Raw genomic sequence first — 23784 nt, forward strand, 5'->3', positions numbered from 1 at the left:
AAAAGAGCAGTTACTAGAAACAAAATAACAAACAAATGCCAAAGGAGGATAATGTTTATTGACTGACAACATAAAAGTAGGGGATGAACAACATTAACAAGCTAAACTGGTGGGGATTGATCAGTTTCTAGCACAGGTTTATTTTCACTTAGAGAATCTTAAGTGTCTGGTATGATCTAGGCAGGCAAGATAGGAAGAGGTAAAAAATAGGAAAAAAAAAAACGAAAAAGAGAATAATATAGAAAAAAATAGAAAAAAAAAATAGAAAAAAAAAAGAAGCCCAAAACTTTGGGCTGATTCAGAAAGTAACTGGACAGGATTCCCACTAGGGCACAGAAACCTCACAAAGATTAATGACTTTTGTCCACTGACAAAAAAGCCTATGCCGTTTTTTATATCTCTTTTACCATGCATTTGTTCTGCAAATGAGAGAAATGAAAAAGAGAATCAAATAACAAAGTTTAAAACTATACACACTGTGCATTCTGGGCAGGCTGCCGATGTGAGCACAACATCCTGGCTCCGTCAGCAAACAGGGAGCTTTACCAATTCACACCCAAGTGTTTTACCCAGAGAAAAACCACAGAAGCTCCTTGCGTTCTCAGCCAGCTCCACTCAGTGTTTATTTTCATTTGATTTAGTGTAAATAATTAGCTACATCTCAACAGAGAGAGGCAACATTTGATATTTTTGCATTAGTTGGTCTCGTGTATTTTCCATATCCTGGCGCTTTGTAACTCCCGCCATCTGACAACCACAAGTGCCACTTTTACACCAAGGTGGGCAGAGGAGGAGAAAGGGAGGTGAGCCCAGAGCACAGCATATTTAGGCATGGATCAGCTGCTACCCCTACCCTAAGTGCTACTCTTTAGCACTTACTTCCTTTCAGCTTTTCCATCCTAGTTTTATAAACAACCAGAGCATCTGGTACATCTATTACTTGTAAGTAAAAGGGCCTGATTTCCCTATGATGCATGCTAGCATCAATTTTATTTGAATGCAGTTCACACCAGTTCTTCTTTACACCAGCTGTCAGCAAGGTCTGAATGACCTTGTTTGAAGTGTTTATGTTCTCAAAAGAAAGCAACATTATCTGAAGCCTGTTTTATGTTTATTTCAAAAGAGCAGAGAGTTTATTTTGAAGAGTCTGACTGAATAAGTTTAAAAGACTTCTATGATAGATTACACTGAAGTGTGGATAGCAAAACTTGAAACATATTGCACATGTTGTATAGGCCAGGGGCATATAACAGGAAAGTAATGTGAGCTTACGCAATTATGGGAGTATCCAAATTGCCATTTGGTTGTCTTCTTTACACAAGATGTTGGACCAAAAATTAAAACAGAACAAATGTGCAATTAATTCTGCATCTTGTAAGCTTAAATGATAATTACAAATGAAACATCATAGCCCCAAAAAGGCTAATCCTGAGTCAAGAGCTGGCAGTCTCCATTTGTACTTACTTCTTTGAACACCCCGTTTTTTATAAATAAAACTTTCTTTTTTACTTGAAAATACCCTTGTGCTGCATGGACCACTGCCCCTGGACAGACTGTACTATTCAGCCACCAGTATTACAACAAGGTAACAAAGTAAACTGTCACTATGAGAGATCCTACAGGGTTAAAACAATGCAGCCTCCTTCACAAGTAACAAGGCTGGCATGCGGCATGCCCTGGTCTCAGACTTTTACTCCCTATTCCCTTGCCTGTTGCTTTGCTTGGATTGTTCCTGTAAAGCTCCTTACACACAGATGAAGGCTGAGTCCCCATACAAGCTCTTGAGAAGTATTATGCTTACAAATACCTAAGCCATGAGGTATTAGATAACTCGTTTGTTTCTATACCTGAAGCTTACGGGCTACATAAGAATTTCACATAAGACTTCTTAAGTAAGTCTACTGTCATTTATAACAGCTACTAAGATACCCAGACAGAATGTTTCTACTGCTACAGATATCCCAGCAAAACTACCGTAGCAAATACTGGAGCAATATTATGTTTATCAGTAACAGTGAAATACTGTCACTTTTGAAGCGCACCTGATGGGTTGAGTAAAAAATTGTGGTGGAAGACTTATACAGGTACACAGCAAATCAGAGCACAAAAGTCTACTTAGCACAACAAAATTAACACATGAGAAGGTAACCACTGTAACTATTATAATATAGGCTTACCCTAGCCCTGGGTTTGTGCTCTTATACACCTCAGGGTGCAATTTGTGCACACACAGCCAACAGGAATACTGATCTCCTAATTTATGAATGTTAAGGAAATGAGAATCAGTTTAGAAATTTATTTGGATTACTACGTATTCCCAGTTCTTGTGAAACACAATATAACCTGCACTGGTATTATATTTCATCCAGACAATCATGACCACTTCCAAATCAGGATTATTTACTAACCTCAGTACAATACTCAAAGGCACCAAGATCTCCCAACAGACACATCCCAACACAGTAAGTATTCTTAAGTTTTTATGTAACTTTGATGCAAAATTTCTAAGGAAAAGAAAAAGAATGGCATCTTGCAAAGAGGGATTAGGAAGTTACCTTATACTAGCATTGTTTGTCTCCACTGTTAAAACCCACTTCAAACTGTTATTGAACTTCAGGAATCGTATTTAAGGAAGAAGAGTAAAAGCTAATGGCAATATGAGTAATCTTGATCTATTAAAATCAATCAGCTACCAACTCGACTCAGCAGCAGTTTGGAAAGGAAAAAAAAGATATGGATCTGTTCTGAGAACAGAAAGTGGGGAAGGCTACAGGAAAAGCAGAGAACTTACCTCCACAAAGAGCTCTCCAGCACCTTCCCCATGTCAGTATGATAATACTTGGTAAGGATCAGGATCACCTAAAAGAAAATGAGAATAAATATATTTATATATGTAAACTGATATAAGAAACAGAAGTAGATCGTGGGCAGCATTATTCTGGTGAACTCGAAAGTGAGTCTCCTAAAAATCTGAATTGTATTTCACTTTATTTTTTACCTCTTATCAGTCTAAAGAGAGTGGGGTTTTTCCTTTCTCCAAGAAGAGTGACTTCAGCACTTGAAGTTTTCTGCAAACCTGGTGACTTTGTGAAAGATTGCCCGTTTCACATGAGCAGTGGGGTTGGAATAGCCACATAAATCCCACCACCACATGACAGCCCCCAAGCAATCTGCATAACTTTCTCAGCAGGAAGGACCAATCTGGTTGATAGTTTAAATTTAGGAGGCAACTCTCTTGAACAGCGACAGACAATTTTTTTAATCCAAAGAGCTAAAAAAACAGTGCTTAACTTTGATTATCCAGATAACAAATTCAGGCAGAAAATGAGCTCTGGTCCTCACTCCAAGATTAGAAATGCAACTTTCATAACTGTCATTTTTTGTTCCTAGAAGAATCACTTTTTCCTTCAAGAGCTGGCTCTGTACTCCTTAAATTACTCATCTATGTCACAGCCAACAACATATATAAAGAAATTTTACAAATAAAACATCTTTGGTCACTAAGAAGAGTCAACAAGAGACACTTTCCATTTGCTCTACATATGACAAATTCACTGGTCAAACAGGGTATAGCACCAGTCCATGACTGGTATGCCAAGCTGAACGCCATGGTTTATATTTAGATCATTTAAAATAGATTTCCTTCACTTGCTGCCAGTCCATATTAATGGTTCTTATACCCACATCCCCATAGCAACCCCACAGGGGTAGAAAAGGAAGAGTCTCTGGTTCCTTGCACAGCTGTTGGCTTTCTTTAATGTGGGGTCAACATCAGCCTCCAACAGTTTGGAGCAAGCTGTTATTTAGCTGGCACTTCCTCTGCCCCTGACCACCAGATGAAGTCTCCAGCAAACAGCAACTGTACGCATTCACTTTGATTATTCAGATAATTAATATGCTGAGGATAAATTTATGCTGCAGCCTCTGTATGCTGGAACTTGGGAGAGAATTCCAGACCACGGGTATTATATATGTGGCACTTTGGAAATAACCCAATATTTTACAGAACCGAGTTATAATATCAGTCTCACCCAGGGTTATCTAAATCTAATAAATTCAGAACACGTATTCTGGGATGCATATTGATATAACTAAAAGCAGAACCAATCTGTAATTCACAAATAGTAGTATTTTCTCCTATTCTTAAAAGAGTTACAGCCTATTGGACCACTCTGTTGGAATTTGATAATTTATAAAAATAAAGGTTTGGTTTAAAATAAAACAAGAAAAAATAAAACATCTTTTATTTTTAAATAGGTTACTACAAGTCTTACTAAGCCAAGAGAAAGCACCATTTCCCAAAGGAAAGAGCATCCACTGATGAGATTTCTGGCTACAGCCCAAGCACGCTCCATCAGGTCAGCTATTTATTCTATTGTCTGTGTCTTAAATACAGCTTTCTGCTGGTGCTTGCAATTAAGGAGAAAAAGAAAGAAACTTCACTACTGGGAGCATCTACTGGCTCCAATTATTAAGGAAAAAGTTTCAGACCGTGCTGTTCTGAGCAATTGCAATTCCTCTTAAGCCACAAAAATTGACCTGGGAGGTTTGGGGTTTTTTTAAAGAAAACAGTGAAAGATATAAGAGATTACACTTTGTTTCCTTATATTCATGCAGAACTGGATACTGAATCCTGACCTTAGTGAGCCAACTTTTTCATCCCTGTACATAATTTTAAAATTCAGATGATTTTCAGCAATGTGTGTTGGAACACCCCTGCAACAGGGTAAGCCTGGCGTTAAATTCCTAAATTAAACTGGTTACTAGCACACATAAAACCACCTATTTGGTTACTCTCAATCCACCTGCCTTGAACGTAACCCCTATGGAAACAGCAACAAAGCACCTTCCCGATAAACCATTTCTGTACCTCAGCACCTCTTCTAAGACAGACTTTCAGGAAGCAGGGGAGGGATCACTGTATTGCTTGCTACCCACAGTTCATCAAGGCATCACAGAATGGTTTGGGTTGGAAAGGACCTTAGATCACCTAGTTCCAACCCCCTGCCATAGGCAGGGACACCTCACACTAAACCATGCCACCCAAGGCTTCCTCCAACCTGGCCTTGAACACCACCAGTGATGGAGCATTCACAACTTCCCTGGGCAACCCATTCCAGTGCCTCACCACCCTCACAGTAAAGAACTTCTTCCTAATATCTAACCTGAACATTCCCTGTTTAAGTTTGAACCCATTACCCCTTGTCCTATCACTACAGTCCCTAATGAAGAGTCCCTCTCCAGCATCCCTATAGGCCCCCTTCAGATACTGGAAGGCTGCTATGAGGTCTCCACGCAGCCTTCTCTTCTCCAGGCTGAACAGCCCCAACTTTCTCAGCCTGTCTTCATACGGGAGCTGCTCCAGTGCCCTGATCATCCTCGTGGCCCTTCTCTGGACTTGTTCCAATAGCTCCATGTCCTTCTTATGTTGAGAACACGAGAACTGAACACAGTGTTCCAAGTAGGGCCTCACAAGAGCAGAGCAGAGGGGCAGGATCACCTCCCCGCTGCTGTTATTCCACACACCTCAAATCAAGGGCTTTCAGGTAATTGCAGATTACTTCTCACAGGGGAGAGCCATAAGCAGTAAAATGTCTTAGGTATACTGCGAGATTGGTGCCTTAATCTGTGTCACAGCTCTGAAATAACACATGACAGCATTTTCTAATGAGGCTGGTAAATTCATTTAAAAATTAAAATTCTTTATTTTGCATTTCACAAGTAGGGAGAATTACTTAGTAGGGAAAACAAAAAAAACAAAACCCCAAGCCATAATGAGCCATCTTTTAATTCTTAAACACTGTTACCAGAATCCTGTGTCAACTTAAGAAGCATGAGGCTGCCTGGGGGCTGACCACTATTTCAACTGTGCCAGCAGATTTCGTCCCAGTATCCAGAAAATGTAGGTCAGCTATTGAACAGATTTTACAGTACTGCCCTTTGGATTGTGGGCATCTTTTCAGGTGATTCTGCTAAAAACAGCAGGGTATTTCTCAATTAATAAACAGATCCAAAGAACAGAAGGAATCATTTCATAATAAAGAAGTAACGGTCTGCAGGATCTCTGGATTCTGTGCATCATTTCTAAGAGCAGAGCCCTGTTTCACTGATTTCATTTCAATGGGACTCCATAATTACAAGCATTTTACAGGTTGGATAGAAGCCAATGGCTCATACACATGGCTGTCCTAGTGAAAGTGCTTGGGTGGCCTATAGATGGCGAGAGGCTTGAACCACAACAGCAACAGAACAATAATCATAGTAACAATGATTCTTAACCAGCTCACACTACCATCAGACATGCACAGCTAAAGTAATTTCACAAAGCTAGATTTATTTTATAGCTAGAATAAACACAGGAAGTGGAGGAGAATTAGATTTACCAGATTCTTTATTTAAAGATGGATTTATAGGGTTACCTAGAGATCTGCCTGTCCATCCAAATTCCTGTTTTATGAGGAGACTTCTGAAGCCATTTTTTTTTCATCTTAAATTCACCCACAGTTCTTTGAGTAAGTCCCCAGAGCGTGTCAGTGGAGGTGGCAACAGTAAGTCGTTGTATGCTAGGGATCGATGAACACTTGATGGTGTTTCTGGACAAATACACTTAAGAATGGTATCCATTCTGCTTTCGTTACCCTGAAACAAAAGTCCCTAGGCATTACTTCTTCACAAATTTTGGGTGTTTGGAGTTTTAAGTAAATATAAGTGAAAATACATAAATATTTTGATTGAAAATAAAGACATGGATGCCTGGAACAAATCCCTTGCTCTGTATTTGAGAATCACAGACTTCTCTTAGGAGAAGTCTGTATTGCACCTCACAGCTTTCTGCTTAGTTTTCCACCGCCTGCTTTGATCTCAGCATCTTCTGCCCCTTTGCAGCAAGGTGACAGCCCACTGCACCTTCAGGAACAACAGAATAAACAGAGCATCTTACTACAGTTCTCTGTCAGGTCCCCTGCACAGAATTCAGGAGACAGTATTTTCACCCTTTTCTTTCCAATAAATTGTTTTACTTTCTTACTACATGGCAGGCATACCCCAACCATGTCACACCACACAGATTTAAAATCAAAAAGGAAAAAGCTTTTGTCACAAAATTAGTGCTGTAGTACTTACTTCATTACTAAAGCCCTTGACCTCTCTATAAAGCCAGAGCTGGCCAGCAATTCTCCAGATACGCAAAGGTATAGAAGATAAATCCCTTAGGATTCCAAAAAGTCATATGCAATGTGCATTGGAAGTTTTCAGTGGAGGTAATAACTGTAATTCTGTTTTGTGTACTTTTCTTTTTTGGGAGGCAGCGCGGAAAGTGGTGGTGCACAAAGAGAATTTAAATTTTCCCATGCCGTTCCTCTGCTTTCATAGTTTAGCTCCTGCCTGGGTGGATTCTCAACTGTTACGGTACTTATAGTTCAAAACAGATCTCCAAACAAAAGATTTGTAGCAGTTTCTGACGCAAAAATCCATTCTGGATGTAGACCTGTCTTCATGAGAACACTGGGTTTTCAGTGAACACTGGACATACAAAGCGAATGGAAAACTCCACAGATATTATCTATGAATTATTAAAAGTTACAAGGATCTACGTTTTTTCCCCCTCTCCTTTTCTCTTGCTTTCTTCTGAAAATATTTTGCAGAAGGCTGGGCCAAAAAAGAGCAAAACTTCACTTTAAGAGACACAATGTGCTTTTAATCATTTCCTAATAAAAATTTGGCTTTAAAGAAGCCCATTTTAATCCTCTCTTTTCATCACCATGTCAGCTAAGAGGGGCGAGAAAGGAAAAAAGAAACGAATTCTAGATCAATCGCTTTCCCTGGTGTTTATATTTTATCTTTGGGGTTTGGGTTTTTTTTCTTTTTCTGTGAAGATTTTGTCATAATCCTTTTTTATTTTCCTAAACATTGACTTCTGGAAAAAATTTCCCCCTTTTTCCTCCATGCTCTCCCCATGATATTTTCTTTCATGGACATCCTTAGCAGAGATCCCTCTTTTGCTATCTACATGGAGATCTTACGGATTAAGCTTTATTTGACCCTTGCCATTTGTGATTTGAAGTAATTTTATTTTTTTTTGGCATCTATTCAGAAGTTTAATAGCAAGAGACTGGTACTTTCAAAGGTATGTTTGCAAGTTCTGATTGCAAGTTTCTGTGTTTTCACAAGTTTATTAGAAGGTGAGAGCATGCTGTAAATACTTGTGGGCAGCCAGAGCTAGGAGGAAAATACACTGCTCAGACAGACTCAAGTTCCTGCGAAGTTTTTAGCATCTGTTTAATTTAATTCATGTGAATGAACCCACTGAAATCAAGAGAAGTGTTTATGAGAGTCACTTGAGCAGGTACTTAATACTGTCTGTGACCAGAGCATAAGCTGCTGTTTTGTTCAAGAACACAACCTAAGTCACCTTTTCAGCTTTTTAAACTATAACTATTTCATTGTAAACTGTAAGTATTTCAGGGAGATCAAGATGTTCTAAGCACAGCCTATTAATTCATCACCACCACACCCCATACTTCCAAAGCTTTCTTGACAACTAATAATCAAAAAACTCCTTGGCAAATTACAGGCAACCACCTACTGCTGCAATCCCTTAAGCCATTTCCCCTTTTGCAGCAGCAGGCTCTTCAATCATCATGCTAAGGTCAACGTTAGTTTTTACATTCATTATTTAAAACAAAGGCTCTTACAAAAAAGTAAAACCAAGAGACTGTCACTATTAAGCTATACTACCACTAGTCTATTATATGGACTAACTGCCATAATACTATTAATGGCTTTGCAATAATTTGATTACACTGGGAGAACTGTAAGTGAAAAAAAAAAAGCATTTAGGTTTACTCTGCTGCAGCATTATGATGAAAAGTGAAAAGAGACATTTAGACCATTACTAAAGCTATTAAGAATTCACTACATAAGCTTCTACTCCTCTCTGGCAATAAAGTTCATAAAAGCAACCCATGACTTAACATGAAAGACTTAAAGAATTTGATTTATAGTTCTTCCAACTAAATTGTATTGGGAGAAGGGAGAACTTACTGTGTATGAAGTCACTGACCGGACCAATGCACTTGTCTTAAGCATTAGTAATAATTGTGTGCAGCAAATTTGTTCATAATTCAAGATAAGACACAATAATGGCTCAATTCCTATTCTCTAAGAGGTATTTCTATCCACAAGAGTTGAGTAAGTGCACAGTCTTGAAAGTGGCAGCTGTGATTGCTTCCGGATTCAAAACCATCTTAAAAGGAGTACTATACACATTGACCCTGCAAACATTTATACAGAAGAGTAACTTTAAGACATCCAGTACAGTTAATCCACTATCTAGCTCAGAACAGGATTATATTGAGTTAGCACTGTACAAACACAGAACAAAAAGACAATCTACTGCCTTCAAGAGTCTACAGTCCAAGTTCAGAAAAAGGAAGTTTTCACATCATGAACTGACATCAGATTTTCAATGCAAGCTCCTAAGAATATTACATTTATGTAATGACACTGCATATGCACTATATATATGTGTGGTTTTGGCCGTTCATCCCTACCCGATAATTCCAAATCCACCAACTGATTTCAATTTTATTTAACAGATAAAGAGAGAGCACACACCATATGGCTGAAGTACTCACATTGGTTCTTATCACAGATCAATCTAGAACCCTGGCAAACAAAAAACACAGAAGTATAATAATGGGGGAAGCATATAAGTGAAGGTGCTTCCCAAATGCATTTTCCAGTCCTCAGTAATTTGCAATGCAGGCAGTTAGGCTTTTACTTTAGTTTGTAGCAGTTGGCTGCTTGGGTAGGCACAGGCTTCTTGGTGGTACAGCATGACAGAGACTATTGTGTTTGTAACTTTTAATGGTCAGTCCTCAAAAAATCAAAGCATATGTAGACTTGGTCAGCCAATACAGAATGCTGCTACCCCAACATATTCATGGTGTTGCTCATTTCTATCATTAGATATCATTCTATCATTAGATATAGCTTTGAAATTTTTGGGCACCCTGCAAATGCAAAGCTCGTTCAAGCAAACAGGAACTCAGTTGAAGGCTGCAGAATTACCAGACCCAAAACTGTAGCTTAAATCTGCAGCTTAGGAAACAGTGTCTAACATGCTAACTACTTGCTCTATTAAACTTCCTGTTCTTTTTCAAAGAGCCCAAATTAATGTCGCCTCTGACACAAAAATATCCAGTTCTCTTCCACTGCCTTTTCCACATAACTGGAATATTTTTTAGGTTTAAATATTTAACATAGCATTTGACAAGCTTTTAAAACCATATCTGCAACATGCCAAGAGGACAAATTTCTAAAGCATGAAGCAAGAATATTTGTTTTCCTACTCTGGCTTGACTCCTAATTGTCAATTTTTCTGAAATACAGACTAGCAGTACTTATCTCCTCTAATAATGTATTCTAAATTGAACTAACAATCATTCTTGCAGAAGCAAATCTATTGTCTGAATATTCTTTTCCATTCTGATGAAAATTCAAGAGGAAACTGAGCTGTCATCCATAGAAGACATACGTAAAATATCTTTACTCTCTTCTGGGTATTTCAGGAATCCAACACTATGGATAGGCAGATCACCTTGGTCATCACTTACATAGCTATTCACTACCAGAGAAGAAAGATAAAATTTAAGATGCTGTTTGTGAAATATTCCCAGTCTATCATGAAGCGTTACTGCTCAATAGTACAGAAATTCAAAGCAAGCATCCAATCTGCATCACTAAATCCTTTTTCAAAGTCAGTGATTTTTTTTATTATTAGTTTTGACATAACCATATAAAAATAATTATGTTCTTTATTTCAAAAAAGAAATTATTATGAAAGACACATGGAAACATCTGTAGAGGATACCACAAGCTGGGAAGACTGCTCATTTGACTCAGGGCTGCTGGCAGATATGTTCATAGTGGATGCTCTCCCTCACAGCTGCTCTGTCTTAACCAGAAGCACAGGATTAAATATCATTGTACCAGATAACATATTTATCAGAGGCTGCATCAACCTACACTGACCTAAAAATTACATTTAATGATTTCTGAGAATGGTTCACAGTGTTCAAATAAGACCTAATTGCATATCATAAGGAGGCTTTATAAGACAGTACATGGGAGCAAGGACTTTAAAGCTGCATCGAGATCATCCAAAGAATGCCAATGTTTAATATCCTTCTTATCATGACTAAGGACTGGACTTTACATTTCCTGAATATCGTAGGACCTGAATTCATTCTTTATAAATAAGATAAACATGGCCATCATGATCTACCGAAGGGGACACACTCCTTCCCGAAAGGCATACTGCCAGGGCAAACATGCTGAAGATGAAGGCAGTTGTATTATAGCAACAGAGTGATGCTGATTAAGATCTCATTCAGAAGACCAGAGACATAGCAGAGGCAGATGCAAAACTTGTTTCACACCTTTTGCAATAGAGTGTTGTATTGAACAGCATTAGCATATTCAGGGATATTTTAACACCCCTTATTCCAATGACAAAAGAAAAAACCTACACAAAACCAGAAGGGGGCAGGGGAGAAGGAGCAAAAGAAAAATATTCAGGGGATTGCCCAGGAATAACACACCACAGTCAACAAAAGGTCCTTTATTCCCACAACACAATCACCCCACACACACCCCCCCCCGCAGTGGGGTGGGCCAAAGTGTCTCTCCAAACGAGGACCGTTTGCTCTGTAGCTTCATGCAGGGACAGACTAGGCTAAATGCCACCTCCTCATCATCCTTTTACTGGGTGGAAGTTGGTCTCTCTCCATCTGCCTTTCATTTTAACCATTTAATCTTTACTTATCTTGCTAAAATAATTAATTTCAGCAGAAGTACTCACACCCTGTCCCTCGTATGGTCTGACAAGGGACCTTTCCTTCTGAAATGCCAAGCCTGTCTGCTCCCTATGGCCATATTCAGAATAGATTCGGAACACCTCAAATGACATTAACAGAATTCAGCTACTGTAAAATACAGGGAATGACCCCCTCTGAGAGGAAGACGGATGAAAGCACATTTATCTTCAACATTATCCCTGAAGCAGCAGAACTTCATATCTGTGCCAATGGAAAGAGCACAAAAGAGCTGAGGGAACATCCAACTGGGTTAGGAGACTATTAGAAAGGGCTTGGGAGCAGTTGGGAAAATTGGTCAGGGGCCAAATATGTCAAGGAAAACATTGGAAAGGGCCAGGGGAGTGCTGGAGAGTTCTCCACATTCAGTCCAAAGCCAAACCAGGAGGTTTCCAATCTGTGAGTACTGACTTTTCGCCAGCTTTCTGTACTTCCACACCCCACTTCTGCCCTAGGTGTTCATTAATTTAAGAGCCACAGGGCCAGTAAAGCTAAGTGGAATTATACAGCATTATCTGTGAAAAGAAACAGCTATTTCATCAGGCAATGCCATGTCATTTTGGATCCCTACCTAACGCCATCCTGTCACACAGGACACTATGCTTTATTTTAACCAGTACAGAGAATATTAACACAATGGGTCACCTTAGAGCCAGGTTTCAAATTAGCCTCACATTCCAATATTAAACCTCTAATACATTTTAAATGACCTCCAGAACAAGTAGATACAAGCAGGAAAAGACTGTAGATCCTGATAAATTAGATCTGTATTTCTTTATTTTACTCCAGCAAGGTCTTGAGCATTCAACAGATTCTTTGGAGACAGTTTCTGTATGTCAGCATTTAGCAGGCTGTGGCTAGGGCTGCAAAGCAGTTCCAGTAACAAAGTCTTAATGTGAAATTATCCCCCTCGAAGACTGATATTTTTCATGCTTCGTCTCTCCCCCTGTGATCCCAGACTGTTTTAGATATATATTAAGAACTTCTTTCTTCGTGTTACGTTTTGTCTTCATAGATACAAGCACAGGTAACAACAGTTAATCAGCAGAAGACTTGGAAGCTAAATATTTTTAATTCATGCCTACAGCACTTCTGAACTCCAATGCTTATGCCATCTTCCCATGGCTCTTTTCTGAAATGCAGTAATTTCTCACATCCCCTTAACATAATATAGTAGTACCATCTATTTTACAGTTGGGAAATGGAGGTAGAGATGTATCACTCTGCTTTATCCCACCTAACTTAGGATGTACCAGCCTCTAGAGACAGAGACAGATACCTCTGGAGATAAGTTTTGCCTATCTCTATGCAAATAGTCCTTCAGAAGTTTGTTTTTCTTTGCTCCTATTGATTTATCATGCTGGATGACCTACCCTTCAAGCTTGACCCTCTCAGAATGACTGGATGAATCCATGCTTAAATAAATTGTGGAAGAAGTCCAGACAGAGCAAAAAACAACATATAAGAAAAGGACAAACAGAGAAGCAGGACAAACAGACATGACATAAATTCTGTGTGCCACTAAGCTTAAGGATCTTCTTTTCCAAAACACGATGTTCCCAGACCCATGTCTTGCATCTGTTCAGGACCACTTACCCTAACACTGGTACCCATGACTCAGAGCAACGCACCAGCACTTCACAGAGCTAGGTCTTAAGTACAGTTATGTGCTTCTATACCACAGATGTCCTATATGACATGTGATACAAACTCTGCCAAAGAGTCAACATTTTCAACATGGGAAAAATTAGTTTTTCCCTTACCTGCCTTTCTGCCAAGGAACAAATGGAAATTAGAGGGAAAAACTTAGAAGAAACTCATGCAACTACATTTACTCTCAGAAGGTGCAGCAGACTACTTTTGTAACCACTGAAAACCCCAGATCATTTAATTTCTTCAAAGTGGCATGTATGACTGATGTATTTCATGTCAAGGTCCTTTATTACAGAACTTAATACTACTAAATAGTTAAAACTTCTGTACAGTGTACAGAATATTTACTGTTGCCCATTATACTGAGCATCTCTTTGGAAATTCTATTTATTTTCCAATGTTTTCTTCTAATGAGTTTGTTCTATATTTGTACTGTAAATGCCTGTCTCTATTTATATTCTGTTTCTGGAACTTACAGCATAGCTTCTCTGTTTACAACTCAAGAGCCTTTTTTCTTATGGAAATTACCTTATCCCAACCCACACCCACCTCCAAACCCACCCCCCACCCCCTCCCCCCCCAAAAAATCTGAACCTTTAATTCCTGCAAATTATTTTTCTTGAGTTTGGGGCTTAACTGATGCTATGACAGAAAGGCGCTAACAACCAGAGCAAGAGGCTACAGCCCAAACCAAGGGCAATTTTTCAGTTCCATGTTATTAGCAAACGGATATTTTTCTTGCTCCCTCCTCACCCTTCTGTACCCATGCATTTATTTTGAGCCTGATCCAAAGCCTATTTAAACTAATGGGAATCTGGATTAAGCCCATTCTAAACATATTAAAAGTAAATCAGGTCTAGAAATTTCTTTCCTGAAGGGAAGGATCGGATTTTGATATAACCAGTATTTGCAAAAGTCTCATATATTCCCTGCACAGGAGAAACAACCGCGCTATGTTTTCCACAAAATGCATATAGTTGTACAAATGTATGACATTAAAGGCCAGGTATAAGGGACATGAGACTACTCAAAGAGAACAGCTAGGGTTATACTTAATGCTTTTTATCCTGTAGTGGGAAGTGGCACTTCTGAAGATCTCTCTGAATAGACATTTCTTGAAGCAAAAGTTCACTCCCAATGTAAAGGAGAAAGTCAGCTACTGGAAATGACCTCACACCTGTTATGTTAACCCATGACCGCATACATATATTTGAGGGTTTTTTTAGAAATATTATATTTTGCAAGAATTTTACAAGATTAAAGGCCACAGGAAAAATATATCACCCATAGAGCTAAACCAACATTCAACTCCCTGAATTCCCCCACTTTGGGGAGGAGGGGAAATCTTTTCATCAGCTCAGAAATTAATATTCCAACCTCTCCCAATCCCATTATCTTAGACTGGGCATTAGGCTTGTAGTTGTCAGCAGCAAGCAGAAGAGGAAAAGATGCTTTCAATCCAGCCCAAGAAATAGCCTTGTAGAAGTTCATTTTGTAGGCACAATAAAATGAATAAAACATCCACTCAAGATTACTCAGCCATCTCCTGAAGACAGAAGCATGTCAAAAGCTGATCAAGGTTTATGGGGGGAGAAAGGGGAGACAAGGAAGATCTATTTTCCCTGCCAATACTGCAATACACTCTCTTTCTCCCAGTGGGAAAAAGAGTGACATTTCTTCAGGAAGAGTGTCAAAATAAGGAAACAGAAGTTTATTTCAACTAAAATCTGACTAGCAACAGTCAAACATGTGAATGGTATCCCAATGAAAACTCTTGTGCACAATATAGGAAAAAATACAGATCAAGATGGCTCAGGCTTTCTTTCAGAGACTTAAAATAAGCTAGCATTACAGTATTAGTTAATTAATACAGCATCATTATTATTGCTATATGAGAAAAGTAATTACAAGTATTGAAGTTCAGTGCTGGAAGTTGTTAACTCAATCCAGAGATTTCCTACTTCTATCACAAACCACCCTGCTCAGAAACCTGTGCAATTTCAAGGGCATTGATTCTCTAGCAGCAGGGAAAGAAATCAAGTCCCCTCCATACTCCCTAACGCACAGAAGGTGGACCTTAAATCTCTGAGGCAATAAATAGACAGCATTTACCTGAACTGATATTTTTTGTAGCTTCCCTCTCCCTTCCCTAGGTCAGGACAGAAGCAGCCTGAAGTGCATTTCTCAGGGAGGCAATGCGACACGTACCACTTTTAATCAAGTGCACTAAGGCACAAGATCATAAAAAATATTTTGAACAAAATAAGTAAGAGGTCTGGAGCATGGATGTAAAGGACACAGAGAATGACAGTGAAAAAATAAGAGCCATCAGATACTGGAAATAATGTGAGTACCCCATGAATAAAATAAAAAGGCATTAAGTGTGCTAGTAGAGAAACACATCAACCAGGAAGGGGAAAACAGATGCTTAAACACATCAGTTCAGTTCCTTGGTTCCTAGCCAACTCAAGCAATGTCCATTTTCTCACCAGGCTAAGCTATTTGAAGAACTGTCAGTCCCCAAGAAATATTTACTCCCCAGTGCCGTAAGAGAAATAGCTTAGGAAAACGTGCAAGGTCTTTGATCACAGCTCAGGCAAGTCTGTTTGGGTACCTAAGGCTGCCTTTCCTTTTTACTTTTATTTTTTCAGAGCAGAGTGTACTAACAGTCTGGCTGCGCAGAACCAGCGAACGTGAACAAGGCCGGTGAGATCCACAGACTGAACACCTAACTCACCACACCCAGGAGTGCTATTATGACTAAGAAGCGGCTTAGTCTCAAGTTTGTAGAATGGATCTGTCTAAAATCAAGACCAGCTGCTAAGTATTTCTTAAGAAAAAACAAAACAAATCCAACTGAAAGCAACTTTCTCCTCTCCCTGCAAAACAATGCATTAGAGATGCAAACATTCCTCTGCATCTGTCTGTAATAATTAATTACCATTTAACTGAGAATCACTGGAAAGCTATTTCACACTGACAGACTAGAGAAAAGGCTCCGTCCCACTGAACTAGAAGAGGGGTAGAGGCATGGACAAAAATGAAAAGGGGAGGGGGAAATCAGCCTCCAAAACAACCTGTTTGGTTTATCGTTTCAGAAGATGACGTTTGAGGTTCTTTTACTCCAAAGGAAAAGAACAGAAATAAAAATTAAACAACTGCCTGTAGCTAAATGTTTCCTATCCAGAATGCTTAGAACTGAGCTGCAAATCCATGGAAATAGGTATTCCATATTTCTTAGAGAAATTGCAACTACTACCTTAATTCCAGTAACGTTCAATGCAGTAAAGTATAACAGACCTGAGAGCAGATAATGGCAGATAAAGATCACAAAAGCTAAATGTTTTCTGCCTAAATTCATATTGAATCCAAGTGGATAAAGACTATGAGGTAAACGTTTACTAAGGCGGCAGACAAAGTTATTCTTCCCTAAACTAAAAAGAAATTGAACAAACAAAACAAAACAAGCAGTGACTTCTTTCTTCTATGAAGTGAATTATTTTTGTATTTAGGCCTCTTGGAGAGCTCCTAAGGCATTTTGTAGTCCAGCTTTTCCATTCACTAAAATGTAGGTTCTAGGTCCCAACATATACCCCTAGTCTAACTTACCCTAACATTGTTCATGTTCTGTGTAAGATCCTGTGATTGTTCCTGAAGGTTTATGCATCAGAAACAGGCATGATGTTGTGATTTATTCCAAATTACTAATTTGATATTTTGCTCTTATACTGGGAAGGGGGGATAGGGAGAAAATTCCCAGTCACAACTGCCTGTGACACAGGTGTAAGAAGAAGACGGTCTTTTGAAGGAGCAATGAGGAAGGAACAATTCTGGACAGTGGAAACAGCCCTCAAAGCACAAAACACAATCGTATTTCCTGAAGGCTGTCTGTATAAAGAAGTGATAAGCCAAAGATCTAGGTTCTCTGCATCCATTATTTCAGGCAGTGTCTCATCCCAGTCTGTGCCTCTCCTCAGCTCCCTGAAGGAACATATACCTGCTGGGGGGGGGTATGTGCATGTGCACTTGGGCGGGTAGGACTGCAGCTAGAGCCAAGCATGTGTCCAGGAGGAAAAGGGATCTCCCCTGACCTCCTGTGGATTGATGCTCTGAGGTGTCAGGCAATTATCATCCTGCTTGGTATTTCAGGCCATCACAGACACTCAAATGGCACTCAGAAGAAAGGAAAGAATGAAGGTATCTCAGATGCAAAGTCTGAATCTAGAAGGGATCACCTGGTCCTTACTGGTCAGCTTGTCTTCAGTGTTGAGCTATGGGATCTTCTCGTGTTCTTGTACAGGAGGTTGAAAGGCCCCTGCTGACAAATCTCCATATAGAAATACACACAGCAATCACATTACCTCTTTGGTAAGATTAATGACTAGTGCCCCCCCCCCCTCCCCCCCGCACCTCATAAAGCTTATTTTCCAGCATCTGGATCACTTTTGTGGGTCCCCTCCCCACCTTTCACCCCTTATCTTCAGAGCATGTGCTCTAGAATTGAGGACACTTCTGAGGGGTAGCACCGAGATCTGAACAACGGCAGCTACCAGAGGCAAAGACAAGTTAATTTTACAGCTTGTACTTGATATAACCTTTATGGACAGCCCACAGATAGTTTACAGGAGCCTCATCACAGGTTTTCATGAATAGTGATTCTGGATAAGCCAGCACAGTGCTGCTGTTGGAGAGCTGTGTTAAACATTTTGTTCTTTTCCTAAAAGGGAAAGATCACTTGGCAAGCACGCCTCATAAAATTAGGGCATGCGGAGGAGGGATTAAAGGAATGCAGATACATAGAAAAATAATCAGCATTTTTTCATCCACACCACCAGGTTCTCCCCAAGAATCCAACAACTTTCCAAGCCCAGACATTATTCATCTCTCAGACTCCAAAGAGCTGTTTCTAATCTGTCTCCTCTTGTTTAGCCTTAGGCTTCGTAGACCTCTACCTACACCTCCAGCAATAATTAGTCTAACCAGTCTCTGCTTCCCTGGGCTGATTGCCAAGTAGAATCAGACTGATTTTCTGGAGAAGAAAGCAAGTTTGTCAAGATAAAGTCTGCAGCCAGAGACAAGGAGGGAGGAAAAAAAAAGGAGGGGAGAGGGGGGTATGAAAGAGAGAGAGACCTTACAAGTTCGGTCCATAAATATAGATGGGAATTTCAGCGCTGAGAACAAACCTCATGAGCCCTCGTTGCCATACCAATTCAATTTAAGTATATGTTGAGCAAGCTACACCTCAATACCCTTACACTGACTTCTGGGTTGCTACTTCCCAAAGCACCTTTCTACCCTGAGTCTTTTACGCATTTTTTTCACTCCCTGATCCACGGCTCTTTATCTGGCAATACTAAAATGAATTTTGCTGGACCTCTGTCATCCAACCACCCATTTCAGATTATCCCTTCAACAACCTTCATTATTTTAGCAATTTTTATGCTCTCTACAAACTTAACAGCAAAATTCACATCAGTGATTGAAAATGGAAATATTCACAAGCGCTGGACTCAGAATCGAAGCCTAGAAACTAAAGTGATGAGTTTCACAAAACTGTGAATTAAGCCCCCCCTGCTTCCCCAAGGGAGATTTATTTCTTTATTTTTCCTGTCATTTGCCACAGACGGGCTATTCTAGCTGGTGGAAAACATGCTCCAACTTCTGTAGCTGACAGACCTCCCTTGGATTGTAAACACTCAAGATCCTTTTTTTCAAGCCATCATTTGAATTCACAGCTTTTAAGAAAACACCATGTGTTCTGACTGTCATATTTACCCAACACTAAAAAGCCTATCAGGAAAAATAAATTTTATTCTCAGAACGCAATGGGTTACTAATTACAGAGCTGGAGACAATTAAAAGAGGAAACTGTTCATTGCATTACATCATGCTTAGCACTAAAGTGGCTCCAGTGTTTCAGTCAACTTTAAGGCCCTACAGTGTGCTTGCTCCAATCAAAAGACATACTCTCACTCATCCCTCCATAACTCGCTCCTTCATCACCTCTCCAGGAAAATGAAGCTTTAGAATTTGTACTTAATACCACCATTACAACTGAGCACTGTCTGCCCTTCTCCCTTCTTCAAACTGGGTTTTTCTCCCATCTGTTTTTTTTTTCCCCTCAGAACTGGAATACAAGGTGCAAAGGCAAGGATTTGTGTAACTCATCCTTCCAGGTTGCATTTAATTCCTCATGGCAAGTTTGGCAGATAAACTAAGTCCCCTTACATCCAGGTAGCTGTAGGGATGCTACCATTGATATTTATCATTCAGCAACTCACTACCAACTACATAACGAATGTAGAAAACTGCACCCAGTTTTGGGAACCCAGCTGCAACAAAGACTGAGAGAGTGGAGCAAGTCCAGTAGAGAATCATGGTTACAGAGCTGAAAAACATGACAGATAAGGAAAAGTAAGGGAACTCCATTTGTCTAATGACAACAACTAAAGCAGTATTTTCCACTACGTAAACAGAAGACAAACAGACTCTTCCCAACACCTGGGAACAAGAGATGGAAAAACATAAGCTGTAAGGTAAATGACAGTGGGATATAAAAGACAAACACTTTCACCCTGAAAGTACTAGAACAACTTGCCCAATGAGACTGAGGTATCTCTGTTCTTGGAAATCTCAAAATGTGCCTGGACCAGGCACCTTTAACAACTTACAAACCTTAATAAACTCATCTCACTTTTGATACAAGTCCTGCTTCGAGCAGGAAGGCAGGCCAGATGACCTCCAGATGTCCCTTCCAACCTCAATTATTCTGTAATTCTATATCACATGAACTGCTTTTAAATTAACCTCATGTGCCGTAATATCTCATGTGAATATCGGAATTTAAGACAAAAGATTTCTTGATCAAATTTCTAAGCCCAAAATTTTGGAGGAGACCAAGTATATTTTAATACCATAACCATTTTCAGCACTTTATAAAGTTTTTATTCTCCTTTTAATAATGGCTTCACAAAAACATATTTGGCTAATTTATAATGTATCAACTCTATCACTGCTATCGCAGTTAGCTCTTCCTACTACGATAATCAGGCTGTAAAAAGGCTTGGTTTTCCTTAGATAAAGCAAGTTCAGAGATAGCGTTTACTTAGACTTCACAATACCCAACTCAGTTTCATGACATAATTTGTGGACAGAATACTGAATACATTGCTGGGTTTCAGCTCTTTTTTTACCTTTGCTCTTTTCATTTCCTTTCTCATTATCACAGTATGGCAAAAGAAACCCTATAGCTACAATAATTACAACTTAACCTAAATTCCTTGAAAAACATTCAGTATGAACACAGTCATTCTGAGGGAGGAAGAGACTGTTATTAGTCATACTCATTAGTAAGAGACTTTCTTTAGTATACCAATATTGTACCCAGTGATTTGATCTCAGTCATTAAGCAGGTTAGGGGCAGAGGTGGGATCAGAGCCTTATGAGTACACCACCTTTACCACTAGACCATCCTGCACTCACATATCTCAACCACTTTTTCCACTGAGATACTATAATTCATTTGTATATTTGGTTAAACAAATCTGTATCAACAATAGACTTTAGTAATGTTTCATATTAAACATTATGAGTTTAGGGGTATCTGTTATGGACTAGCAAGTATATTTTTAATTGTGATGCTGAGAGCTGGAGCCAATAATTTTCCCCAGAGAGGGAACAAGAAATATTCTTGCCTTTCACTCAAATGCATGTAACTGGAAAGCAACGGGAGAAAGGTAGTGGCAGGATGGCTCATTTTGACAAAGTACTCTGTAGCAACCATATCAATCAGGTTTGCATAGATCTCCAAGTGTGAGGCAGTTAATGAAACACTGATCATTCTCCCCAACTCTAACTTAGACATGTTAATTAAAAATTAGAGGAAATCATCATCATATAAAATGAGTTCACTGAGAGAGAGTGCAAAAATACCTACCAGGCAGCGCTCTGTACACTAGACTTCTTCCCAGTACTAATTAGAATGGATATTTCAGCCCATGCAAGTCTACCTAATGAAACGCACTGAAACGCAAATAATAGTGTGAGTTTAACATTTAATGATTTCTCTGTTAAAGAGAAGACTCTCATTCAGGAATGCTATAATTTACTCTGAGTAAGATCCACTTAATCATCATGTTTACTGCCTCCTTCTTCCCACATTTCCTTTTTCTAGCCAGCCATGCAATTGGCAATTTAAGATTTAAATTCTGACCACTTAAGCCTTTATCTATGGCATTTCCCAGCCCCCATCTTCATTCTCCTCCTCATACCACAGACGATCTAGCTCAAAATCTTCCATAGCTGACAAAATGAGCCAGTTCCACCAACAAATAAAACACTGATGAGCAGAGCTTTGCCCCACAGCACAGGAATTCCCCCTGGAAGCAGAACGTGCTCAATTCAGCTGCACAAGTGGAAAGAAGTGGGGTTACAGAAAGCTCTGTGGAGGGAGGGGATACAAGCCAGGTCAAACAGAATAAGGAGAACAGGGGAATTGGTGTGGAGGCTCACATCTTGAACACACAAAATTCAGATCTAGTTCCTTTCTTGGTAAATTTTCAGCCTCTTAAGTCTCTTTCACTTTAGCTCCCCATGAGCAGAGTAAAGATGTAATAAGTCTTTGTTTTCCACACATAGCCCTTGGTTTGCTAAAACATTAGAGGTTTTGAGACAAATGCTTTCTTGCAGACATGCATTTAGTGTGATGAAATTCTGGCCTCAGCTAAGATCTTAAGGAAATACACAGTATTTAGCAAAATTAAAGGATGCAATTTCAAGCACTCCATAGAGTAGCAATGCTAAGATTAAAATCACTACATCTTTGTCATCTCATCTCCATCTTCCTCCTGGTCTGTCTCCTCCTAGACAGCACTGGTTCCCAGTCCACCATGGGAATCTCTTATTACCCAAATCAGCTTCTCATGCCTGTATATTCACAGGCAAAGCTGCTAACTTAGAGGAGACTGTTTTTAGCCAGGGTGCCTGGTTTCCCAGAGCAACCATGGCTGTAGCTGCAAAGCATGTCTTTCACATCTCCTACTGCAATGAGGTGGAGCAGCCAGAATGGGCAGCAGGGTTGTATGGCAGAATGAGTGAGCAGGACCTACCTCAAACAGTCACTCGGCTGTAAGATAACGCTAACTCTTTTGAACACATTCATCAGCATGAAACATTTAACAGACTGCAAAGACAAGACTGAATCTATATCCCACATTCATAACAAAGTTATTAAAGAAACTTCTTCTTATTAAGATGTACGTGTGTAGATGAGCAAGGGGAGATGAGTCATTTTTCTGTTTGAGCCCAGAGAGATTTCTGTTGAATCCATCCTGCTACTGAAGTGGAAGGAATCTGGGCTAGTAGCCCAACAGGAAGAAGAAAGAAAATAATGGTGTATTGTGAAAACCACAATGGAGGCTAATGGCCAAAAATGTCATGAATCACTGTCCTAAAGTTGCTCATCAAAAAAAACTAAACCAAACAAACAACAAAAGCAAACCAAAACGCGCTGACAAAATGTCGGTATTGTTAAACTGACACAAACACACAGAGAAGGCCTCAGAACCGTTCAGAGCAAAAGGACCCATAGCTCTGGAGAAAAATAAAGTAAAATAAAGCAATGCAGCTGCAAGTGGCCACACTCCCTGCAACAAGCATGGATTTGTTCAGCTCTGTGAGCAACATTTTCCAACCCTGAATGGTGACTTTCTCAAATATTCATAATAAACTCTAAAACAACCCTTCCCTACCACCCTGTACAGGGTGCTCAAAGGGGACAGAAATCTGACCTTTAGGAAGCACTGAAACACAGGCTTCTATTTAACAAATATATTAGTTGCACCACAGAAGGGAAAGGCAAGTTCACATAGTTCTGCTACTGCACAAGATATTCCCTCAACAAAAAAACCACAGTCTAAGTGTGCAGGATTCCCAGAATCGGAATCCCATCCAGCCAATACTCTGACATCCCAAAGGGGAGTCAATTAGGAGGAGCCAAGCCTGTACTTCCAGCACAGAAACCATGATTCAGCAACACATCCAGGCACATACCAAGTATTCGCAGAATTAGGGCTCATTTTCTAAAGGACAACTGTGTTGCTGACAGAGACAGCAGCAATTCCTTCCAAACCAACTTTTATTCCATTCAAAATGTGGACTAACAAACATCACTGATCAGCTGCAGTTTATAATTAAAGAAAAAATGCATTGCAAAGTGGGGTTTTTATTAGTCTGCTTTTAAATCCCGATATTCCTA

The 23784-nt window shown here is 39.5% G+C and overlaps 1 protein-coding gene across 7 annotated transcripts in view; it reads right to left on the reverse strand.

Moving 5' to 3' along the window:
- Positions 1–23784, reverse strand: part of SORCS2 (sortilin related VPS10 domain containing receptor 2) — a 549260-nt gene that overhangs the window by 359824 nt on the left and 165652 nt on the right. For all 7 annotated transcript variants that reach the window (XM_057426800.1, XM_057426798.1, XM_057426797.1 and 4 more), the window contains exon 2: positions 2792–2859. In XM_057426800.1, the coding sequence (XP_057282783.1) occupies positions 2792–2859 (68 nt within the window). The remainder of the gene's footprint in view (positions 1–2791; positions 2860–23784) is intronic.

This window comes from Pezoporus wallicus, unplaced genomic scaffold, assembly GCF_028554395.1.
Source record: "Pezoporus wallicus isolate ANWC-B61680 ecotype Strahan unplaced genomic scaffold, APGP_CSIRO_Pwel_v1 scaffold_13239, whole genome shotgun sequence".
NCBI lineage: Eukaryota > Metazoa > Chordata > Aves > Psittaciformes > Psittacidae > Pezoporus > Pezoporus wallicus.